Below are 21,543 nucleotides of genomic sequence, written 5' to 3'. Positions count from 1 at the left end.
TTTTTGTTTTTTTGACACAGGGTCACTGTCACCCAGGCTGGAGTACAGTGGTATGAACACAGCTAACTGCAGCCTCAACCTCCTGGGCTCAAACAATATTCCCATCTCAGCCTCCCTAGTAGCTGGGACCACAGGCATGTGCCACCACACCCGGCTATTTTTTTTGTAGAGACAGGGTCTTGCCAAGTTGCCCAGGCTGGTCTGGAACTCCTAGCCTCAAGATCCTCCCACCTCAGCCTCCCAAAGTGCTGAGATTACAGGCATGAGCCACCGCACCTGGCCTGAGTCTTTTTTTTTTTTTTTTTCTTCTTGAGTCGGAGTTTCGCTCTGTTGCCCAGGCTGGAGTGCAGTGGCGCGATCTCGGCTCACTGCAACCTCCACCTCCCGGGTTCAAGCAATTCGGCCTGAGTCTTCTTAATACCCCCATTCAAAACAGGGGATGGAGACTGACAGTTTGTACTTTGTTCAAGGTCAGACAACTGGAATCGGGACTGCAGCACAGACAGGTACCAGAAGATGAGCTGGGACAATGTGTGCTTGTGACCGCCTCTCCAGTCAGTGGTTCCCATGGTGGGTAGCGCTGTCCTTAACAGTTTGCCCTCCCTGAGCCTCAGCCATCCCTCCTGGGGTCTTTCCCAAGTACTTTAGAAGCTCCTCTTGATGTAGACACAAAATCCAGAGCTAAGTCGTTGTTCCTCCATCTGCATCTGAGTCAATGTGGGAAACTTTTTTTATTTCATTGCTTTGTTCTGTCCTGTTACTCCAGAGATTTCACACTGGTTCCAGAGGAACTAGTCAGTAGACACTATTCTAAGAGAGTATGTGGGTGTGAAATCTCATTTTCCTTTTAGCCCCCTTGACTGTTATACAGCAGAAGTAAAAGAAGTCTTGGGTTGGCTGGGCACGGTGGCTCACACCTTTAATCCTAGCACTTTGGGAAGCTGAGGCAGGCAAATCACTTGAAGTCAGGAGTTCGAGACCAGCCTGGCCAACATGGTGAAACCCCATCTCTACTAAAAATACAAAAATTAGCCGGGCCTTGTGGCGGGCACCTGTAATCCCATCTACTTGGTAGGCTGAGGCAGGAGAATCACTTGAACCCAGGAGGTGGTGGTTGCAGTGAGCTGAGATTGCGCGACTGTACTCCAGCCTGGGTGATAGTGCAAGACTCATTCTCAAAAAAAATAAAGTCTTGGGTCTAGCTCTCAACAGAGATTATCACCGCCACCACTCCGTCCTCAAACACCCTGAAGGAATGAGAGTCCCTGTTCACAGCGTAAGGGTGAAAGGGGGCTCACACAGGTGGGTTCTGGATGCTGGCTGAGTGGGCTCACCCAGGAGGGGTTTTGATTTCTCTGCCTCCCAAAATGTGGGTCCTAGCTCTGGCTTAGGCCTTCAGGTCGTTGGCTCCCTATACCCAGGCCTGTATAAAGCCTTAGTTTCCAGTTTTCATTAGAGGTTTTACATCCCAAATGATGTTACAAAGTCTCCCTGTGATAAAGCAGAATATGCATCCATAACCCATTTTATAAGAAAAACAGTTTAGGCCGGGCGTGGTGGCTCAAGCCTGTAATCCCAGCAGTTTGGAAGGCAGGTGGATCACAAGGTCAGGAGTTCAAGACCAGCCTGGCCAACATAGTGAAACCCCGTCTCTACTAAAAATACAAAAATTAGCTGGGTGTGGTGGCACACATCTATAATCCCAGCTGCTCAGGAGGCTGAGGCAGGAGAATCGCTTGGACCCGGGAGGCAGAGGTGGCAGTGAGCCGAGATTGCGCCACTGCACTCCAGCCTGGGCGGCAGAGAGAGACTTTGTCTCAAAAAAAAAAAAAAAAAAAAAGAAAAGAAAAAGCAGTTTAACATTCTTTCAGAAAATGTTGACCACCCTCATATTTTTGGTAAACTGCAGTAATTTTTCCTTAGTACTTTTTGCAAGCTTTTGCATGCATAAGCTCCAGTATCACACTTAATTTTGCTTGCTTGCTCTCTGAAGGGAGTTCGGGTGACCATTACAGCAAAGTGGATTGTGCGTCCAAAGTGATAAGCCAAATATCAGGATCTTCCCAGTTTCTCCCTAGGACTGATGTTTAAAGGAAAGGCTTCCCTGACTCAAATATGTTTCTCCATATAAAAAGGGGAAAGTAAAATGGGTTTTCTTTCTGGTGGTATTTCTCAGCCATTTATATGCTTTGTGAATCTTCAAGAAGGGGATTTGGACTGCAGCTTTTTCTACTGAGTAGGAAACATGTAGGGGGCCCTTTGTACTCTGAGCCCTGGGCCTTGAGTATGGTAGGAAGTGCTGACCCAGCCCAGGACCTCCCCACGTTTTTGCTTAACTCTTCATGCAGAGGCCGGGCACGGTGGCACACTCCTGTAATCCCAGCACTTTGGGAGGCCGAGGCGGGCAGATCACCGGAGGTCAGGAATTCAAGACCAGCCTGACCAACATGGTGAAACCCAGTCTCTACAAAAATACAAAAATTAACCGGGCATGGTGGCATGCGCCTGTAATCCTAGCCACTCAGGAGGCTGAGGCAGAAGAATCGCTTCAACCCAGGAGGCAGAGTTTGCAATGAGCCAAGATCGTGCCATTGCACTCCAGCCTAGGTGACAGGGTGAGACTCTGTCTCTAAAAAAAAAAAAAAAAAAAAAGATAATCAGAACTCTTCATGCAGGGCCTCGTGTACTAAGAGGGTTTAGACTTGATCTAATGGGAAACCTTGAAGAATACTTAATGTGGAGTAAGAGCTTTACATTTGAGTAACAGCTTTGCATTTGAGGAAGAATACTTATGCTGTAATGGGGAGGATGGAGGGAGTGAAGAATAGAATCAGGGAATCCAATTAACAGACTGCTGAGGCCAGGCGCGGTAGCTCACGCCTGTAATCCCAGCACTTTGGGAGACCAAGGCAGGTGGATCACCTGAAGTCAAGGGTTTGAGAACAGCCTGACCAACATGGTGAAACCCCGTCTCTACTAAAAATACAAAAATTAGCCCGGCATGGTGGCAGACACCTGTAACCCCAGCTACTCAGGAGGCTGAGGCAAGAGAAACACTTGAACCTGGGAAGCAGAGGATGCAGTGAGCTGAGATTGAGCCATTGCACTCCAGCCTGGGCAAGAGAGTGAGACTGTCTCAAAAAAAAAAAAAAAAAAAAAGATTGCTGAATTGTGGTGATTCTGGCAAGAAATGCTGGTCCAGGTCCTAGAACAGTCCCTAGAACACTAAATTGTTTGTTGATGCAATGAGCGTCCTGGAAGTCAAGGGACTATAGAACATTTCCAGGAGGACCATTTCTTTCTTTCCTTTTTCTTTTCTTTTGAGACAGAGTCTCACTCTGTCATCCAGGCTGGAGTGCAGTGGCACAGTCTCGGCTCACTGTAACCTCTGTGTCCCAGGTTCAAGCAATTCTCCTGCCTAGGCCTCCTGAATAGCTGAGACTACAGGCACACACCACCACGCCCAGCTAATTTTTGTATTTTTAGCAGAGACGGGGTTTCACCATATTGGCCAGGCTGGTCTCAAACTCCTGACCTCGTGATCCACCTGCCTCAGCCTCCCAAAGTGCTGGGATTACAGCTGTGAGTCACCGGCCTTTTCTTTTCTTTTTTTTTTTTTTTTAAGAGATGGAGTCTCGCTGTATTGCCCAGCCTGGTCTCAAACTCCTGGCCTCCAGTGATCCTCCTGCCTCAGCTTTCCTAAGTGCTGGGATTACAGATGTAGGCTACCACACCTAGCCAGGAGGAGAGTTTCATATGAGAGTATCATATGCTGAAGAAAGATCAAGAAGTCTGTGAATCAGGCAGCCCATTTCTCCATCAGCTAGGAAGGACATTGGTGTTGAGGTTGACATACCTATCAAGGATAATAACTACCTTGGCTTCCAGTGTTTTGATGAAACCTCAGATGCATGACCTCTGGTTTCACATTGCTGTATCCCTGTATAGAGGGTTGTAGCCCTCTATACATTTGCTGTGGCTGAACCAGGAAAGAAGGCATATGCAGATTTCTAGAGAAATTATAATTCCATCAAAGATTTTTTTTGTTTGCTTGTTTTTTATGAGACAGAGTCTCCCTCTTGTCGCCCAGGCTGGAGGGCAGTGGCACGATCTCCGTTCGCTGCAAGCTCCTGGTTCACACCATTCTCCTGCCTCAGCCTCCCAAGTAGCTGGGACTATAGGTGCCTGCCACCACGCCCGGCTAATTTTTTTTTTTTTTTTTTTTAGTAGAGAGGGGTTTCACCGTGTTAGCCAGGATGGTCTTGATCTCCTGACCTGGTGATCCGCCCACCTCGGCCTCCCAAAGTGCTGGGATTACAGGTGTAAGCCATCACACCCGGCCAGATATTTGTTTTTTTAAATATGAGTTCTCACTCTGTCACCCAAGCTGGAGTGCAGTGGCATAATCATAGCTCACTGCATCCTCTTAACTCCCACACGCAAGAGATCCTCCCACCTCAGTCTTCCTAGTAGCTGGGACTACAGGGCCTGCCACCTAGCCTGGCTGATTCTATGAATGATTTTGAAGAGATGAGGAAGGCTGGTATCTTTCAAAGTGCAAAGTGATTTTGGAATATAAAGTTTCTTTGGGTTGAATTACACAGAAGTTTATCACTAACCTATGTTCCTGAACTATGAAACATGAATATGTGGGCAAAGAAATAGTTTATAGACAATTAACAACAACAAAAACAGTCTATAAATTAGAGAATGTCCATGCCTTTTTAGGCCAGGAGCAGTGGTTCACGCCTGTAATCCCACCACTTTGGGAAGCCAAGGTGGGCAGGTCACTTGAGGCCAGGAGTTCAAGATCAGCCTGACCAACATGGCAAAACCCCGTCTCTACAAAAAATACAAAAATTAGCTGGGCATGGTGGTGCGCACCTGTAGCCTCAGCTACTTGGGAGGCTGAAGTGGGAGGATTGCTTGAGCCTGGGAGGTTAAATAAAGTTGCAGTGAGCTGCGATCACACCACTGCACTCCAGCCTGGGCTACAAAGCAAGACCCTGTCTCAAAAAAAAAAAAAAAAAAAGAAAAGTCCATGTCTTTTTAAAAGGATGGAAAAATTTTAAGTGTTCTCTAGATTTAGCCACACAGTATAATTTTAGGGTGGCAAGTTGAGCTGAGTTGGGTGGAGGTGGTGAGCAGAAATCAAAGTGGGTGGATGTCAGGAAGAGAAGGTGACAGTGAAGGAGCACTGTGGTAAGGCGGTTTGGTTATTCCTTAGGGGAGCTGTCTCAGTCCACCAGAGGGAAAGCCTTGAAAGGCACGTGGCCTTACCATGGCTGTCACTCTTGAATGCATAGGCTTTGCTAACTAAGTTACTAAAGAATTGAGCCTGGCGTGGTGGCGCTCCTGTAGTCACAGCTACTGGGAGGCTGAGGCAGGAGGATTGCTTGAGCCCAGGAGGTCCAGGCTGCAGTGAGCTATGATGGTGCATTCCACTGCACTCCAGCCTGGGCGACACGGCAAGACCCCGTCTCAAAAAAAAAAAAAAAAAAAAAAAAAAAAGAATTGAGGAAAGGCAAACAGCTATTTGTCCTGATCATATGCTTGGCCAAATTCCTTGGCCCGGGGTTTAGGGAAAGATGGGAGTGCGGTGAGAACTGGCTTCGAAGCGGGAGGGCTGCAAGTCCCATGATGCACCGGAGGAATCTGGCCTCGAGGCCAGCCAGCTCCAAAGGGCAAACGCTGTCGCCCCCCCCCAAGGTGGCCTCGGCCGGCGCCCAAGTGGGTGTAGCTGCGGGAAAGCCCCGCCCCCACAACGCTTCTCCAATGGGAACTGCCCTCGTGTCCATGGCAACGGCGGCGGCCTCGGGCCTGCTTAAGGAAACGCTGCCCCTGCAGCCGCCGCCACGGCCGCCGGGGGCTAGGAGTGAACCCCTGCGGGGGAGCAGGTTCCCCCTCGCGATCGTGGGGACAGCCAGTCCTGTGAAACGAGGAGGCGGTTCCGGACGCCCAGAAACGCCCAGGGAGAACTGGAGCCGGGGGAAAAGGGGACATGAGCGGCCAGCTGAGTCCAGCCCCAGGCCGCTAGGGGCGGACCCAGCAGCCCCTCAGCTCTCCTCGGAACCACGGGTGGGCAGTCTCCACCGTCACAGCCCAAAGGGTCTTAGCCATCGGGTGCCTGTCCCTAGTGTGTACACGTGCAGAAAATGAGTCGTGGGAGAGGGAAAGGGCCAGCGTAGGGGGCTTTTAGTCTTCAGCTGTATTTTATTTTATTTTATTTATTTATTTATTTATTTAGAGACAGACTCTTGCTCTGTCGCCCAGGCTGGAGTGCAGTGGTGTGCTCTCTGCTCACTGCAACCTCCACCTCCCAGGTTCAAGTGATTCTCCTGCCTCAGCCTCCTGAGTAGCTGGGATTACAGGCAACGCACCACCACGCCCAGTTAATTTTTGTATTTTTAGGAGAGGCGGGGTTTCACCGTGCTAGCCAGGCTGGTCTCCAACTCCAGACCTCAAGTGATCTGCCTGCCTCAGCCTCCAAACGTGCTGGGATTACAGGCATGAGCCACCACGCCTGGCCGATTCAGCTGTCTCTTAAAGCGAAGGTCCCCCCAGCACTCACAGTCATCCTCTTTCCCAATCAGGAACAAAAGGGTCATGGTCATGGCCCGTACCATCTGTGTCCAACTCCTGAAGGCACCCCTGTGCGTTGTATGATCCAGTGTGATCCTGGATGATTGCGGCTTGTCATCAGGGAATCCACATCTCACTGGTATCTTCCACCACCATGCACCTCCACCTACCTGGACACATCCCATTCCTCAGTGAAACTGTTTTGTCCTAAAGGGACAGCAACATTCCCTTATAACAGCATGAAGGTCGTTCTGGTGGATTCCTTCAGGCCCTCTAGGGCCTGAGGGAGGTCTGAGGTCTGATATACACTTCATTCCCACCCCCCAACTCCTCAGAATCTGAGAGAATGGAGCCGAGTACCCGTAGGACCAGCGAATCAGAGGAAGACTATGTTGAGGAAAAGGAATCTGAGAAGTGTGTTAAAGAGGGAGCTACCATCCCCTCTAACTCTTCACAGCAGGCCCTCCTAAAAGCTGACTATAAGGCATTAAAAAATGGGGTTCCCTCACCCATTATGGCCACAAAAATTCTGAAGAAAGTCATAGTCCCAGTTGACACAGGCGACTTAGAAGCTAGGAGGAGGAAGAGAAGGCGGAAACGCAGGTAACTATTCCCTAGATCCCCTCAACTGCCCAGCTCCAGGGGGTCACCCATTGGCCTCCCTTCAACATTTGGAGGAGTTGGGATCTCAGATCTTCCCTTTAGCCTACAAAAGAGGACAGGAAATGCTGGAGCATCATTAACCCTTTGATACAACAGAAACAAAATTCAGAACCATTTAGGCTGGCTCATTTTGGAATCCCAGCCTGTTTATGTCATCCTGGTCTGTCTTTTAAGTGGCTTCTAGAGAAAAGGAATTGTGTTGTGAATTTGTTGGATGTCTCTTCATCTGAGTACCTGTCCTTCCCTCCCACTCTGCCTGATTTATGCTATTCCTCTATTCCAGATCCCTGGCCATCAACCTGACCAACTGCAAGTATGAGAGTGGTAAGCACCCAGCCTGTCGCTCACACTGTGGTGCATAACAGGGTGCCTACAGCTGCTGTTCTTCCCCTGGAATGGACCCCCGATCAGGCTTCCAGCCCCTGGGGCCTGGCAGGCTTGCCTATAACCAGTACTGAGCTTCCTAGGTGTCCTCTGCCTCAGACACTGGAAGCTGAGATGTTGCTGTTCCAGGTAGTCTCAGTGTTAGGGAGGGTATCTTCACAGTAAACAAGAAAAAAAAAAAAAAAAGAAAGTCCAAGAGCCACTACTGCCCCACCCTTCCCAGATTTTATTTATTTATTTTTGAGACAGAGTCTCGCTTTGTCATCCAGGCTGGAGTGCAGTATTGCAATCATAGCTTAATGCAGCCTTGAACTCCCGAGCTCAAGCCGTCTTCCTACCTGAGCTTCCCAGTAGCTGGGACTACATACAGCCTGCACCACTATGCTCAGCTAATTCTTTTTTTTTTTGAGACCGAGTTTTGCTCTTGTTGCCCAGGCTGGAATGCAATGGCGTGATCTTGGCTCACTGCAACCTCCACCTCCCAGGTTCAAGTGATTCTCCTGCCTCAGCCTCCCAAATAGCTGAGATTACAGGCATGTGCCACCACATCTGGCTAATTTTGTACTTTTAGTAGACGGGGTTTCTCCATGTTGGCCAGGCTGGTCTTGAACTCCTGACCTCAGGTGATCCACCCACCTCAGCCTCCCAAAGTGCTGGGATTACAGGCGTGAGCCACCGTGCCCAGCCTGCCCAGCTAATTCTTAAATGTTTTGTAGAGACAGAGTCTTGCTATGTTGCCCAGGCTGGTCTTGAACTCCTGGGCTCAAGTGATCCTCCCACTTCAGCTTCTCAAAGGCCTAGGATAACAGGCAGAATCCACCATGCCAGACCCTTCCCAGATTTTACCAGAGACGAGACAAGCTTAAAACAGTTTTTTCAAGGAAGATTTGAAGAGACTTCAACGATTAAGAAAAAAAAAAAATCTCCAGCTAGGTCCTTCCCCTAATATTCCCTCTGGCATCTTTATAAGGAGCCACACAAGTATGGAGTGTGAAGTGCCAGTGTGAACCCTACCTATAGGCAGCTCTCCAAGCCATAAACATCCCTGATTGAGAGATAAGACTGACAGGAGCAGCCAGGCGCAGTGGCTCATGCCTGTAATCCCAACACTTTGGGAGGCCAAGGCAGGCGAATCTCCTGAGGTCAGGAGTTCGAGACCAGACTGGCCAACATGGTAAAACCCGGTCTCTACTAAAAATACAAAAATTACCCAGGTGTGGTGGTGGGCGCCTGTAGTCCCAGCTATTGGGGAGGCTGAGGCACGAGAATCGCTTGAACCTGGGAGGTGGAGGTTGCAGTGAGCCGAGACCGTGCCACTGCACTCCAGCACAACAAGGGCGAAACTCCGTCTCAGAAAAACAAACAAACAAACAAACAAAAAACCAGGTTCTAGTTTTCTCTGCTAGGTATTTTGGAAGGGCCCTGACGGCCCCTAAGAACTTGAGATTGTCATGTGGTAACTAAAGTACAGGGCTGAGGCAAGAACTACCTCCCTCTTCAACCTGCCCTCGTGTCAGGTGTATACCTTACCTGACCCAGCTACACAGTTCCAGGGCTTGTTGCTCCTGTCCATGCTGGCACTACTGATCTCCCTGTCTCTGCAGTGCGTCGGGCAGCCCACATGTGTGGCCTGAAGGAGGTGGGGGAGGATGAAGAGTGGACTCTGTACTGGACAGACTGCGCTGTCTCGCTGGAACGAGTCACGGACATGAAGAGGTTTCAGGTACGCATCTCCTGACCTGAGAGCCGACAGGGGCTAGGGCCCCAGAATGACTATTCCCACCTCCTTGCCCAGGCACCCAAGACTCTTACTCTTTGTGGCTGTCCCCTTGTGCAGACAGGAAAGACCACCCCCAGGGTCTTCTTTTCCAATGGAAAGATCTCTTCTTGGAGATCTTGGGTTTCTGGAATTACCCGAAGGAAGTGTCTGATGGGCACATCCTATCTCATTATTTGCACTTTGCTTGGTGGCATCTGTGTGTAGCTGGCCCTCTCCAGGGTGGGTGAGCCCATCTTAGGGAGAATACTCGGAGGCAGCTTCAGAGCTAACAGCAGGGCCAGTTGAATGATCCAGGCTTCTAAGCAACTTAGCTTAGCATTCCACATCCATTAGGAGACTGCGGGGTCCTGCCTGGTGGCAAGAAATTCAGGAATGATCCACCGGGGTCCACAAGAATAGAACTGCCTTGTGACATTTTTATTATCCTCTAATTGGGCATTTGTGGTGATCAGCTATAAAATAATTTAAAAGAGTCTGCAGGCTTATTCTTTGGGGAAGCCAGGCAGGAAGTTGGGGAAATTAAAACCTGTCCCACAACTAGTCTTGGGAGAGGTGCCCAAGAGAGAAAGCAAGTGCTAGAAGTTCTCAAGAAGCTCCAGAGGAGGTTGGGTGTGGTGGCTCACACCTGTAATCCCATCACTTTGGGAGGCCAAGGCGGGTGGATCACTTCGGGTCAGGAGTTCGCTTGAACCCAGGAGGCAGAGGTTGCAGTGAGCAGAGATCATGCCACTACACTCCAGCCTGGGTGACAGAGTGAGACCCTGTTTTAAAAAAAAAAAAAAAATGCTGGGCACAGTGGCTCACACCTGTAGTCCCAACACTTTGGGAGGCCGAGGCGGGCGGATCACAATGTCAGGAGTTCAAGACCAGCCTGACCAACAGGGTAAAACCCCATCTGTACTAAAAATACAAAAATTAACCAGGCGTGGTGGCACACACTTGTAATTCCAGCTACTTAGGAGGCTGAGGCAGGAGAATCACTTGAACCAGGGAGGCGGAGGTTGCAGTGAGCCAAGATCGCATCATTGCACTCCAGCCTGGGTGATAGAGCGAGACTCCCTCTAAAAAAAAAAAAAAAAGAAGCTCCAAAGGAGGGGCATTTGTAAAATGAGGACTGCAGACTGAGCACAGTGGCTCATGCCTGAAATCCCTTTGGGAAGCCAAGGCGGGCAGATTGCTTGAACTCAGGACTTTGAGACCAGCCTGGGCAACGGCAAAACCCCATCTCTACCAAAAATACAAAAAGAAAAAAAAATTAGCCAGGCGTGGTGGTGCATGCCTTTAGTCCCAGCTACTTGGGAGGCTGAGGCAGGAGGATCCCTTGAGCCCGGGAGGTAGAGGCTGCAGTGAGCTGAGATCATACCACTGCACTCCAGCCTGGGCGACAGAGGGAGACCCTGTCTCAGGGAAGGGGGAAAAAAAAAGGATGAGGATAACAATAAATTAGCAGCATTTATTGAGGGCTTACGGCACAACAGACTCCGTGTTAAGTGCTTTTATATTATTACCCCATTAAATCCTCAAGAACAGCCCTGAGCAGCAGATACCCCTTGGTTAGGACATGGAGGGTCAGAAATACTAAGTTCATACAGTGACTGCAGCCAGTGATTGGGAAACCCAGTGGAGAGCACTTAGCATACTCTTTGTGGCTGTCCGCCTGTGCAGACAGGAAAGACCATCTCCACGGTATTCTTTTCCAATGGAAAGATTCTCTTCCTGGGTCTCTGGAATTACCTGAAGGAAGTGTCTGGTGGGCACATCCTATCTCATTATTTGTTCTTTACTTGGTGGCATCCCAGATGCTGCCACCCATCCGGCAGCACAGAGCAGCCAGGGGTTTCTGGCAGGCACCAGGGCGATGCCATGCCCTCTGTGGGTGTCATGGTATCACATTCCTTGGGGCTGGTTCTTAGTTTCATTTTATCTTTTGTGTCTTTTGGGGAATGCTTTCGTCTCATTGTCTGCTTTGTGCTATCATGCATTAGTTATTGTTAGAGGACTAGGCCTGGTGAGGGATGTTAGAAGGTGAACTGTGGAAGCCACAGTCTTGGCTAGGTACATCCTTTCTCACCACCCCTCATTTGCTGAGCTCAGTGTGGATGTGTGTGTTCGGTAGGAGTCACAGAGGGTTTTCTCACCTGCCTTAAGGAATCTTCCTATTTTTGCGCTTGGGGTCCTTGGTGCAGTGCTTACCTCCACTGTGACTTCTCCCTTAACCTTCCCAATCCTGCTCCACTGCTTCCTGGGATGCCCAGGTGCTAGGAAATGCCACTTACTCTGGGAGCTCATACTAACTGGCTGTGTTTCAGAAAATCAACCACTTCCCTGGCATGACAGAAATCTGCCGCAAAGATCTGCTGGCTCGGAACCTCAACCGCATGTACAAACTCTATCCCTCTGAGTACAACATCTTCCCCCGCACCTGGTGCCTCCCCGCAGAGTGAGTGGGTCTGGCTTCCCATGCTGAGATACCAGGGGGAGGAAAAGGGTTGCTCTCAGAGTTCCCTCCAGGCTTGGTCTTGTGACCTAGGGATGTCTCAGAGGGATGGAAGTGGAACGAGAAAGTTTCAGCTGGTCAAAGAAAAGAGGGTCTGAGACTGAGTGCTCCAGGAATAGCATGGACTAGATAGCAGGAAGAGCTCCATGGGGCCCCAGGAAAGCCATGATGCACAGAAACCTTTTGACCAGGCCCTCTCTGCACATAGCTACGGGGACTTCCAGTCCTATGGTCGTCAGCGAAAAGCCCGCACGTATATCTGCAAGCCAGACAGTGGCTGTCAGGGACGTGGCATCTTCATTACCCGAAATCCCCGGGAGATCAAGCCAGGAGAGCATATGATCTGCCAGCAATACATCTCCAAGGTGAAGGATGCCTCAGGACCATCAGCCTTCCCCAATCCCCAGCACTGGGCTGCCTCATCTCTCCCAAAACCAGGGAGGAAGCTGGTCTTAGGCTTCTACCCTTCCCACTAGCCCCATTTTCCTGGAGGCAGTATCCAGCCATGGTTCAGAACCAGCCGCCTGGGGTTGAATCTCAGCTTTCCACTTCCCAGATATGTGACCTTGGGCAAGTTTCTTACCCTCTCTCTGTGCCTCTATCTCCCTCTTTCTTTCCTTTCTTCCTTCCTTTTCTTCCTTTCCTTCCTTCTTTCTCCCTTTCCTTCCTTCTTTCTCCCTTTCCTTCCTTCCCTCCTTCCTTTCCTTTCCTTTCCTTTCCTTCCTTTCTCTTTCTCTCCCTCTCTCTTTTGATGGAGTCTCGCTGCGTTGCCCAGGCTGGAGTGCTGTGGAGTGATCTCGGCTCACTGCAACCTCCGCCTCCCAGGTTCAAGCAGTTCTCTGCCTCAGCCTCCTGAGTAGCTGAGATCACACGCGCCCGCCACCACGCCCAGTTAATTTTTGTATTTTTAGTAGAGGTGGGGTTTCACCATCTTGGCCAGGCTGGTCTTGAACTCCTGACCTCGTGATCCACCCTCCTTGGCCTCTCAAAGCGTTGGGATTACAGGCATGAGCCACCATGCCTGGCCTCTACTCATTTATTAAGTGGGAGTAATAACAGTAACTACTTTACATGGTTATTGTGGAAATTCAATGAGCTGTGTATGTGAAGCACTTACAACAGCACATAGTAGGCACTTCAAAAGTGTTATTATTCCCTCATGGGTTTGCATGCTCCCAGCCCTTCCTCATTGATGGCTTCAAGTTTGATATGCGAATCTACGTCCTGATCACATCCTGTGACCCTCTCCGGATCTTCATATATGAGGAGGGCCTAGCCCGTTTTGCCACCACGCCCTATGTGGAGCCCAGCCATAACAACCTGGTAAGCGGACTGGGAAGCACTCTTCTTTTCCACTGCCATGAGTGCTGAGGTTCTCTAGAGAAACATGGTAGACAGGTTTGTCATTGTTACCAAAGAACAAGGAATGAAGCCAGCAAGAGCTGCTGCATCTAGCTGGGAGGCAAGTGGTTGGTAGGTGGTGAATGAGAAAAGCACCCGGAGGAGCCCAGCACACCCTCTTCCCCAAGATCATCCAGAATAGCAGTCCTCTGGTGGAGAGAGACAGGAGACAAGAGATCCTTGGGAGGGGTGAGGAGCAACAAGGTAATGAAGGGCTGGAGAGGACGGCCGCATGCAGACAGTCTGAGACCACAGGGCCACTCTCTCCACAGGACAATGTCTGCATGCACCTGACCAACTATGCTATCAACAAACACAATGAGAATTTTGTCCGGGATGGCGTTGTGGGCAGTAAGAGGTACTCCCTACTCTGTTTTTTCCTGTTTCCTCTGCCCCTTAGCCCCATAGTCCCAGTAGCCCATGAAACCGAGCTGGCTCTTGGGAGGCTAATTGCCCAGGGAAACTCAGCCTTTATAGACCCTGTCCTGTGCCTGCACTTTGGAGCTCTAAGTGCAGCCCCAAACCCCACCCTGATAACTAGTCCCTGCTCCAAACTGCTAGCAGCCCTTCAAAGCCCGGGCATGCAATTAGCGTTAGTGTGAGGGAGCCTCCTGCCTACAGCCTGGCCCCAGTGGCCTAGAAACTGGCCTTCCTCTGAGCACTGGGCCTCGCAGGAAGCTGTCAACACTCAACATCTGGCTGCAAGAGCACAGCTACAATCCTGGAGAGCTGTGGGGGGACATCGAGGACATCATCATCAAAACCATCATCTCAGCCCATTCTGTTCTACGCCACAACTACCGAACCTGTTTTCCCCAGTATCTGAATGGAGGTACATGTGCCTGTTTTGAGATCCTTGGTTTTGACATCTTGCTGGACCACAAGTTGAAGCCCTGGCTGCTAGAGGTGAGGATTATCTCCTAGGCTTTGCAAAACCAAGGTCCAGAGGCCTCCTTGAATAGGACACCTGGGACAGGTGTATACTCAGGTGGTGGAACACAGAATGGGAGAGTGAAAGCCCTGGGGTGGGCGGGAATCAGCAGAAGGCATAAGATCTCTACCCTTTTGACCTGCTGAGTCAAATCTTGGTGGTTTTTGGCCTCTACCATAGGAATGCAGGTTTGGGATCCCCAGTGCCCTAATGTAAGTCTTTAGGGACACACTATCTGAGAGGCAGGCAAGCTGATTTGCTCTCACTGGTCTGTGAATTGGAGATCTCTATGGCAGAGTTTTGTGGCCTTGGAAGCCAGAGCATCCAGCCTCCCTGGCTGAGGCCATGGGAGAGGAATATCTTAGACCCTCTAGTTATGCCTGCAAGAGGCCACCACCTGCTCAGGTGGTCTGGGAAAGGGGTGTATAATGACTCCTCCTGGCAGGTAAACCACTCTCCAAGCTTCACCACGGACTCACGCCTTGATCAAGAGGTAAAGGATGCACTTCTCTGTGATGCTATGACCCTTGTCAACCTCCGGGGCTGTGACAAAAGAAAGGTGATGGAAGAGGATAAGCGGCGAGTCAAGGAACGGCTCTTCCAGTGCTACCAACAGCCAAGAGAATCTAGGTGTGCTAGGTGTCTGGCATGTGTTTAGTTCTTCATTATTCCTGAGAGTAAAAGTCCTCCTTTAGATGAAGAATGTGGCCTGCGGCTGATTTGCTATCAAAAACAACTTTTTGCATAGATAATATGTTCGTATTTGCATTAAAAAAAATCACAGGGCCAGGCTTGGTGGCTCATATCTGTAATCCCAGCACTTTGGGAGGCCGAGGCAGGAGGATTGCTTGAGCCCTGGAGTTCAAGACCAGACTGGGCAACATGTGAGACTCTGTCCCTAAAACACAAAAAAGAAACAAAAGAATAATAATTAAAAAATAAAAAATTAGCTGGGCATGGTGGTGTGCCTGTATTCCCAGCTACTCAGGAGGCTGAGGTGGGAAGATTACTTGGGCCCAGGAGGTCCAGGCTGCAGTGACCCATGTTTGCACCACTGCACTCCAGCCTGGGCAACAGAGTGAGACCCTGTCTCAAAAAAAAAAAAAAAAAAATCATATATCATAGATAAGTTCAAAATTTTAAAAATACAGAGGATAGTCTTTCTCCTCCCCTTCTCCTCCAGGTACTCAGTTTTCCTCTCTGGAGCCAATCAACATTCCTACTATCATGTGTATATAGTAAGCATTTAATATATATGTATTTATACAAAATATTTTTCTCCCTGCCTACTCAGACAGAGGCATAACTTTCACACTGTCTGCACCCTGGTTAGGAATGTATTTTAGAGCCATTCTCATGTTAGCACATAAGGAGCTTTCTGTGGTTTGATTAGCTGGTTTGTTTTTCTAACAAATCTCCTTTAGAAACCAGTTCCTGAGAAACTTTGTAATAAAGAAACACAGAAAACAGTTTAGTCATTCAATAATAGAGAATCGTTTACATCCGTGTTGGTCACCCATTGTTGTTTTCTTTGTAAAATGAGTTACAAACATGGTAACTGGTTACCGATACTAAAATTGTAATTTGTTAATGATACATACAAATGAATTTCAGTAGATGTACAGTTATCACTATGATCACATTGCTCTTCCCACTTGCATTCCAATATGCAGGGGCAATGTGTGTTTGATTCCCCATGAGAGCCACAGGGCCTGGGACACCGTAAGCACTCAGATGTCTGCGTGATGAATGGAAGTGAAGTAGAACTGTAATATACTGGCTATTCCTACAAGACTGGACTGTGTACCTGAGGGTCATGAAATGTGTCTTTCAATAAGGAAAAATGATTGAACAGTACTGGACTAAATAAACAAGATACAATCATACACTAGAGTACTAGGCAGCCATTTAAAAATGTTGTGGCCAGGTGTGGTGGCTCACGCCTGTAATCCCAGCACTTTGGGAGGCCGAGGCGGGTGGATCCCTTGAGCTCACAAGTTTGAGACTAGCCTGGGCAACATGCAAAACCCTGTCTCTACAAAAAATACAAAAATTAGCCAGGCGTGGTGGTGCATGCCTATGGTCCCAGCTACTCAGGAGGCTGAGGTGAGAGGATGGCTTGAGCCTGGGAGGCTGAGGTGATAGCGAACTGAGACTGCATCACTGCACTCCAGCCTGGGCGATAGAGTGAGACCTTGTTTCAAAAAATTAAATTAAAAAATAAAATAAAAATATTGTTGTATTATTTCATTTTCATTTGAAGAAAGCAAGCAAGCGCTCAGGCACAGTGACTCAGACCTGTAATCTCAGCCCTTTAGGAGGCCGAGGCGGGCAGATCAGGAGGTCAAGAGATCGAGACCATCCTGGCCAACATGGTGAAACCCCATCTCTACTAAAAATACAAAAATTAGCTGGGCGTGGTGGTGCATGCCTGTAGTACCAGCTACTCAGAAGGCTGAGGCAGGAGAATCACTTGAACCCGGGAGGCGGAGGTTGCAGTGAGCTGAGACTGTGCCACTGCACTCCAGCCTGGGTGACAGAGCAGGACTCTGTCTCAAAAAAAAAAAAAAAAAAAAAGGGAGGAAGGAAGGAAGGACGCACGCATGCACGCACAAGCTAGTGAGTGGCAGAGCCAGGATTCAAAGTCAAGAGGTCCTGCCTTAGATCCATGCTCATAATCAACATGCTAATTGCAGAGTAAGATTATGGGAGGCTTTATCTTCTTTATGCTCTTCTAAATTTTCTGTAATGAACACATATTACTTTTTTCTTTTTTTTTTTTTTGAGACGAGTCTCACTCTGTCATCTAGGCTGGAGTGCAGTGCCGCGATCTTGGCTCACTGCAACTTCCACCTCCTGGGTTCAAAAAATTTTCCTGCCTCAGCCTCCCAAGCAGCTGGGACTACAGGCACACGCCACCATGCCCAGATAATTTTTGTATTTTTAGTAGAAACAGGGTTTTGCTATGTTGGCCAGGCTGGTCTCGAATTCCCAACCTCAAGTGATCCACCCGCCTTGGCCTCCCAAAGTGCTTGCATTACAGGCATAAGCCACCATGCCCGGCCACTTTTTTTTTTTTTTTCAAATGGAAAGCTTATATCAAAACATATGTTACTTTTACAATCACAAACCTAAAAGACTATGATAATGGACTGCTAGCTTATGAGTAGACCCCTCTCCACTTAAGATGAAAATCAGGCCGAGTACGGTGGCTCACGCTTATAATCCCAGCACTTTGGGAGGCCGAGGTGGGTGGATCACTTGAGGTCCAGCCTTGCCAACATGGTGAAACCCTGTCTCTACTAAAAATACAAAAATTGGCCAGGTATGGTGGTGTATGCCTGTAATCCCAGCTACTTGGGAGGCTGAGGCAGGAGAACTGCTTAAACCTGGGAGGCAGAGGTTACAGTGAGCGGAGATTGCGCCAGTGCACTCCAGCCTGGGCAACAGTGCAAGACCCTGTCTCAAAAAAGAAAAGAAAAGAAAATCAGATTTCTGGAAGTCAAGGCTATTTTCATGGCTACCCACATGTGGTGCTGGCCAAAGATGGGCTTGGCAACTTTCCCTACTTGGGCAGGGGCCCGGGAGGTCAAGAAGCCAGCAGGAGGGTCTCCAAACCTTAGTCAGTCTTCCTTTTCCTACTGAACATTCCCACAGCCCTCCTCTGACTCACTGAGCTTGCTTTCCACAGGAAAGAAAAAACTGAGTCATCCCATGTGGCAATGCTGGACCAGGAACGATATGAGGATTCTCACCTGGGAAAATACCGGCGGATCTACCCTGGGCCTGACACAGAGAAGTATGCCCGCTTCTTCAAGCACAATGGCTCCCTCTTCCAGGAGACTGCTGCTTCCAAGGCCAGAGAGGAGTGTGCCAGGTACTTTGACCGACATTCTCCTCTGCACACCTAGGTGGGGACAAGTCCTGAAGCTGCACTGCTTCCCAGCAGGGAAAGAGGAAGCCAGACACAAGCAAAGAGGAATGGAGCTATAAATCCTATCAGACTCTTAGTGACTCTTTTCAGTTTAGTAGGTTTCCTATCTTCCCCTCTCATTGCTCTCCCATCAGTCCTAAGAACAGATTGTAATTTCCTACTCTTTCCTCATCCCCATTTTTCCTCACCCCTCTTCTCCCCAACACCATTTCTCTAGTGTCTGAAGCTGCTGTGTCTTATCAGGCAGCAACTAGAGGAGATCCGCCTTAAGCAGGAACAGCAGGAGACCTGGGGTACTAAGAGGCGAAAGGCCAAGGACCAGAACCAGGGTGAATCAGCTGGGGAGAAAAGCCGACCCAGGGCAGGGCTCCAGAGCCTTTCCACCCGCTTGGCTTACAGGAACCGCAACTGGGAGAAAGAGGTGCCAGGGGTTTTGTAGCTCTTGTCTTTCTGCAAGAAAATGGGTTGGGACAACTAAAGAGGGGAATGAATCTCTGCTGTCCTCTCCTCCCCATGCACAAGAGAGAGAAGAATTCCTAATCAGTAAATTGAATCTGATCCTTTGGAAGATGAAGTGAGAGAATGGACAGCAAAAGGAACCTTCCTGGGTCAGGGAAGGGATAAGGGTAGAGTGGGCAGGAGGCCTGCAGCCATCCTGGGCGATGGTTTGGGACTTATCCTTGGAGATCCTGCATTTCTCTCTCATGTACCTTGTAGCTGCTGCCGGGACAGCTGGACACCATGAGGCCTCAAGAAATTGTGGAAGAGGAGGAGCTGGAGCGGATGAAGGCCCTGCTACAAAGGGAGACTCTCATCCGAAGCCTGGGTATTGTAGAGCAGCTCACCCGTCTGCAGCACCCTGGCCCCCAGGGCCAGAAAAAACTTCATGAGAGTCAGGTGAGGGTCCCTGTGAAGTCTCCCAGAGGAAAAGGGAACAAGGGCTGTCATCCCAGGTCATGGTGGTGGTCTCAACAAAGGAGGCTTGTGTGATGGTATCTGTCAGTGGAGCCTGGGAAAGCAGAGTGCGCTAGCTGGACCTTGGGAGAGGGTCTGTTGATTCCTTTTGTGTCTGTTCCCAAGCTCCTCTGTTTTAGGTATGACATCCAGCAAAGTGCAGCTCCAAACCTTCTCATTTACTAGAAACTTGCTCTCTATATTCCTGTCCCAAAATAACCCCACACTCATGACTGACAAATAACAAGGCCACCACCCTCAGTGGCTTCTGTATAATTTTCTCCCCAGTACTGCCAGTGCCCTGGCCCTAATGGGAGATAAGTACAGAGATTTGGGCCAACAAAAGAGCTGCCGCTTTCACTATTCCCTGGGCTAGCAGCAAACCTGTTGGGTCTTCTGTTTTTATTGAACCCCAGAGGAGTATCTGGTTAAACAGTGGCCACGGCCTAGAAGAGATTTTTTTTCAGTTACCTCCTTCTTCCAACGCTCCATCCAAACTTACATAAAAATGTGGTAAGGGGCTGCTCTTCTCCTCTAGCCTAGATTTTGTTAGGACAGGCTGGGCAGTCAAGAACTGAAATCTATGAGTCTGGTCCTATTGGCGCTCCTAAGAGGGGCTGCCACAGAGCAGGGCGCTCCTCATTTCCTGCATCCAGTTCTGCCCCATGAATCAATCCCCAGGATCTTAGGGGCACTGCCAAGCATGAATGCTGCAGTCCCACATGTTCCCCGGTGCCATCTGCAGCCCCAAAACTTCAACTGGACAGGAGAGCCGGCAGCCATCAACTCCTGTTCATTGTCAATGAAGAAAGCTGGGAGGCGCTATTTTTCCAATGCCAGAATCAGGCTCACTAGCCGTAAGTATGCAAAACTAGCTTTGGTCATTTTGACCTATGTAAATCCCACTAGCAAGCACAGAGCTTGGATGCCCCTAACATATAATATGGCACTTCCACCAGTGTAAGAACGGGGAAGTTAGGGTACCCATTTATTTTCTCCTTTTTTTTTTTTGAGACAAGGTCACGCTCTGTCACCAAGGCTGAAGTACAATGGCTTGATCTCACTTCACTGCAACCTCCACTCACGGGCTCAAGTACTTCTCCTGCCTCAGCCTCCTGAGTAGCTGGGACTATAGGCACACACCACCATGCTCAGCTAACTTTTGTATTTTTTGTTTTTGCCATGTAGCCCAGGCTGGTCTTGAACTCCTGATCCACCCGACTCAGCCTCCCAAAGTGCTAGGATTACAGGTGTGAGCCACTGCACCAGGCCTATTTAATCCTTTCTGTACACTAGATCCTGGTGATAGAAATGGCAGAAATACAGTCCTAGCACTCAAGAGGTAATAGGAACATGGACAAGAAGACATACCATACCAATTACAATACAGTTGGGAAAGACAGTGGAGGGAAGCATGAGATGCTCTTCCTCTGTGTTGGTAATTGGGCCACAGTTGGGAAAGAGGTGAGCAAATCTCTTCTGTGAATACCAACTCAGGGACATCCATGTTTCCACTGCAGAAGGACAAGCCAGCAGAAGGCTAGAAGCCATAAACCGAGTCCTGGCAGGATCAGTGCCACCCACTTTAACCCCGAAGCAGGGCTATTTTCTGCAACCAGAAAGAGTGGCATCTGACTCATGGACTGAATGCACCTTGCCCTCCATGGTAAACTCTGAACACAGAGCAGCCAAGGTTCCCCTCTGCCCTGCGTCTGCACCCGTGCTGCAGCGTTCCAGAGCACTCCTCAACATCAATCAGTTCAGGTAAAAGCAGGAGGGAAGCACTCTACCTCTCCTGGAGAACTTCCCCAGGTTTCCAAAGGGCATTCAATCTTTGCTAAATGAAAGACTGCCACCAAGTTCCACTTTGAAAAGCCCTGCCCAGGAACCCCATTTGTATAAGGCAAAATACAGACACCAAGAATTCCTCAATACCCTAAGATTAACTGGGGATCGGAAAAGACTAGAAGAGGCGCCAAGGCCAGCCATGTACTCATTTCTGCTCATCAAGCCTTAGCCTGGGTTTATCGCTAGGTGATGGGTCTGAACCCTAGGTGCGGCCCGGGGCTGGAGGCCATCCAGGAGACAAAGAGCCCCTTTCCCAGAGGAGCCGAGTGCCCAAGGCACTGGGCTGTCGCCGTCAGAAGACTGCCGAGCGGAAGCCCTGCCCACCGAGGTGGCGGAGACAGGCAGGCCTGGGCAGCCGCTGGGGCGGAGGGACGGCTCTTGGAAACTGAATCCGTACTTTAATTAAAGTTTATGCAGTTTTCCAGGAGCGTCCTCTACCTCATTTCGGCCCTCACGTTTCACGGAAGCCCTCTCCACAGCAACAGCCAGAAACGGTGGGCCACTGAGCAGCGTGGGCCCAGATCTTACCCCCACCAAGTGAAGCTGGAAATACTTGCTACTACCCAGCT

The 21,543-nt window shown here is 49.5% G+C and overlaps 1 protein-coding gene across 5 annotated transcripts; it reads left to right on the top strand.

Annotated features, from left to right (window-relative positions):
• The first annotated feature begins 5,816 nt into the window (after positions 1-5,816).
• On the top strand, positions 5,817-21,401 carry LOC116463338 (tubulin polyglutamylase TTLL13). Of its 5 annotated transcripts, XM_058434563.1 has the most exons (17): positions 5,817-6,078; positions 6,412-6,507; positions 6,918-7,185; positions 7,529-7,569; positions 9,234-9,352; positions 11,719-11,849; positions 12,115-12,271; positions 13,086-13,229; positions 13,580-13,665; positions 13,982-14,213; positions 14,684-14,868; positions 17,930-18,115; positions 18,416-18,593; positions 18,890-19,069; positions 19,872-19,983; positions 20,647-20,890; positions 21,181-21,401. In XM_058434563.1, exons 3-17 carry the CDS (start codon positions 6,929-6,931, stop codon positions 21,374-21,376), a joined length of 2,448 nt encoding a protein of 815 aa, XP_058290546.1. In that variant the 5' UTR covers positions 5,817-6,078; positions 6,412-6,507; positions 6,918-6,928; the 3' UTR covers positions 21,377-21,401. The 5 variants fall into 5 exon arrangements, with proteins under 5 accessions (XP_058290546.1, XP_058290547.1, XP_058290548.1 ...); XM_058434564.1 differs by lacking the exon at positions 21,181-21,401 and having other exon boundaries at positions 20,647-20,894; XM_058434565.1 differs by lacking the exons at positions 20,647-20,890; positions 21,181-21,401 and adding an exon at positions 20,146-20,397.
• Positions 21,402-21,543: the final 142 nt, after the last annotated feature.

Source organism: Hylobates moloch, unplaced genomic scaffold (assembly GCF_009828535.3).
Source record: "Hylobates moloch isolate HMO894 unplaced genomic scaffold, HMol_V3 SCAFFOLD_33, whole genome shotgun sequence".
Lineage (NCBI taxonomy): Eukaryota > Metazoa > Chordata > Mammalia > Primates > Hylobatidae > Hylobates > Hylobates moloch.
This window is presented reverse-complemented; position numbering and strand designations above follow the sequence as displayed.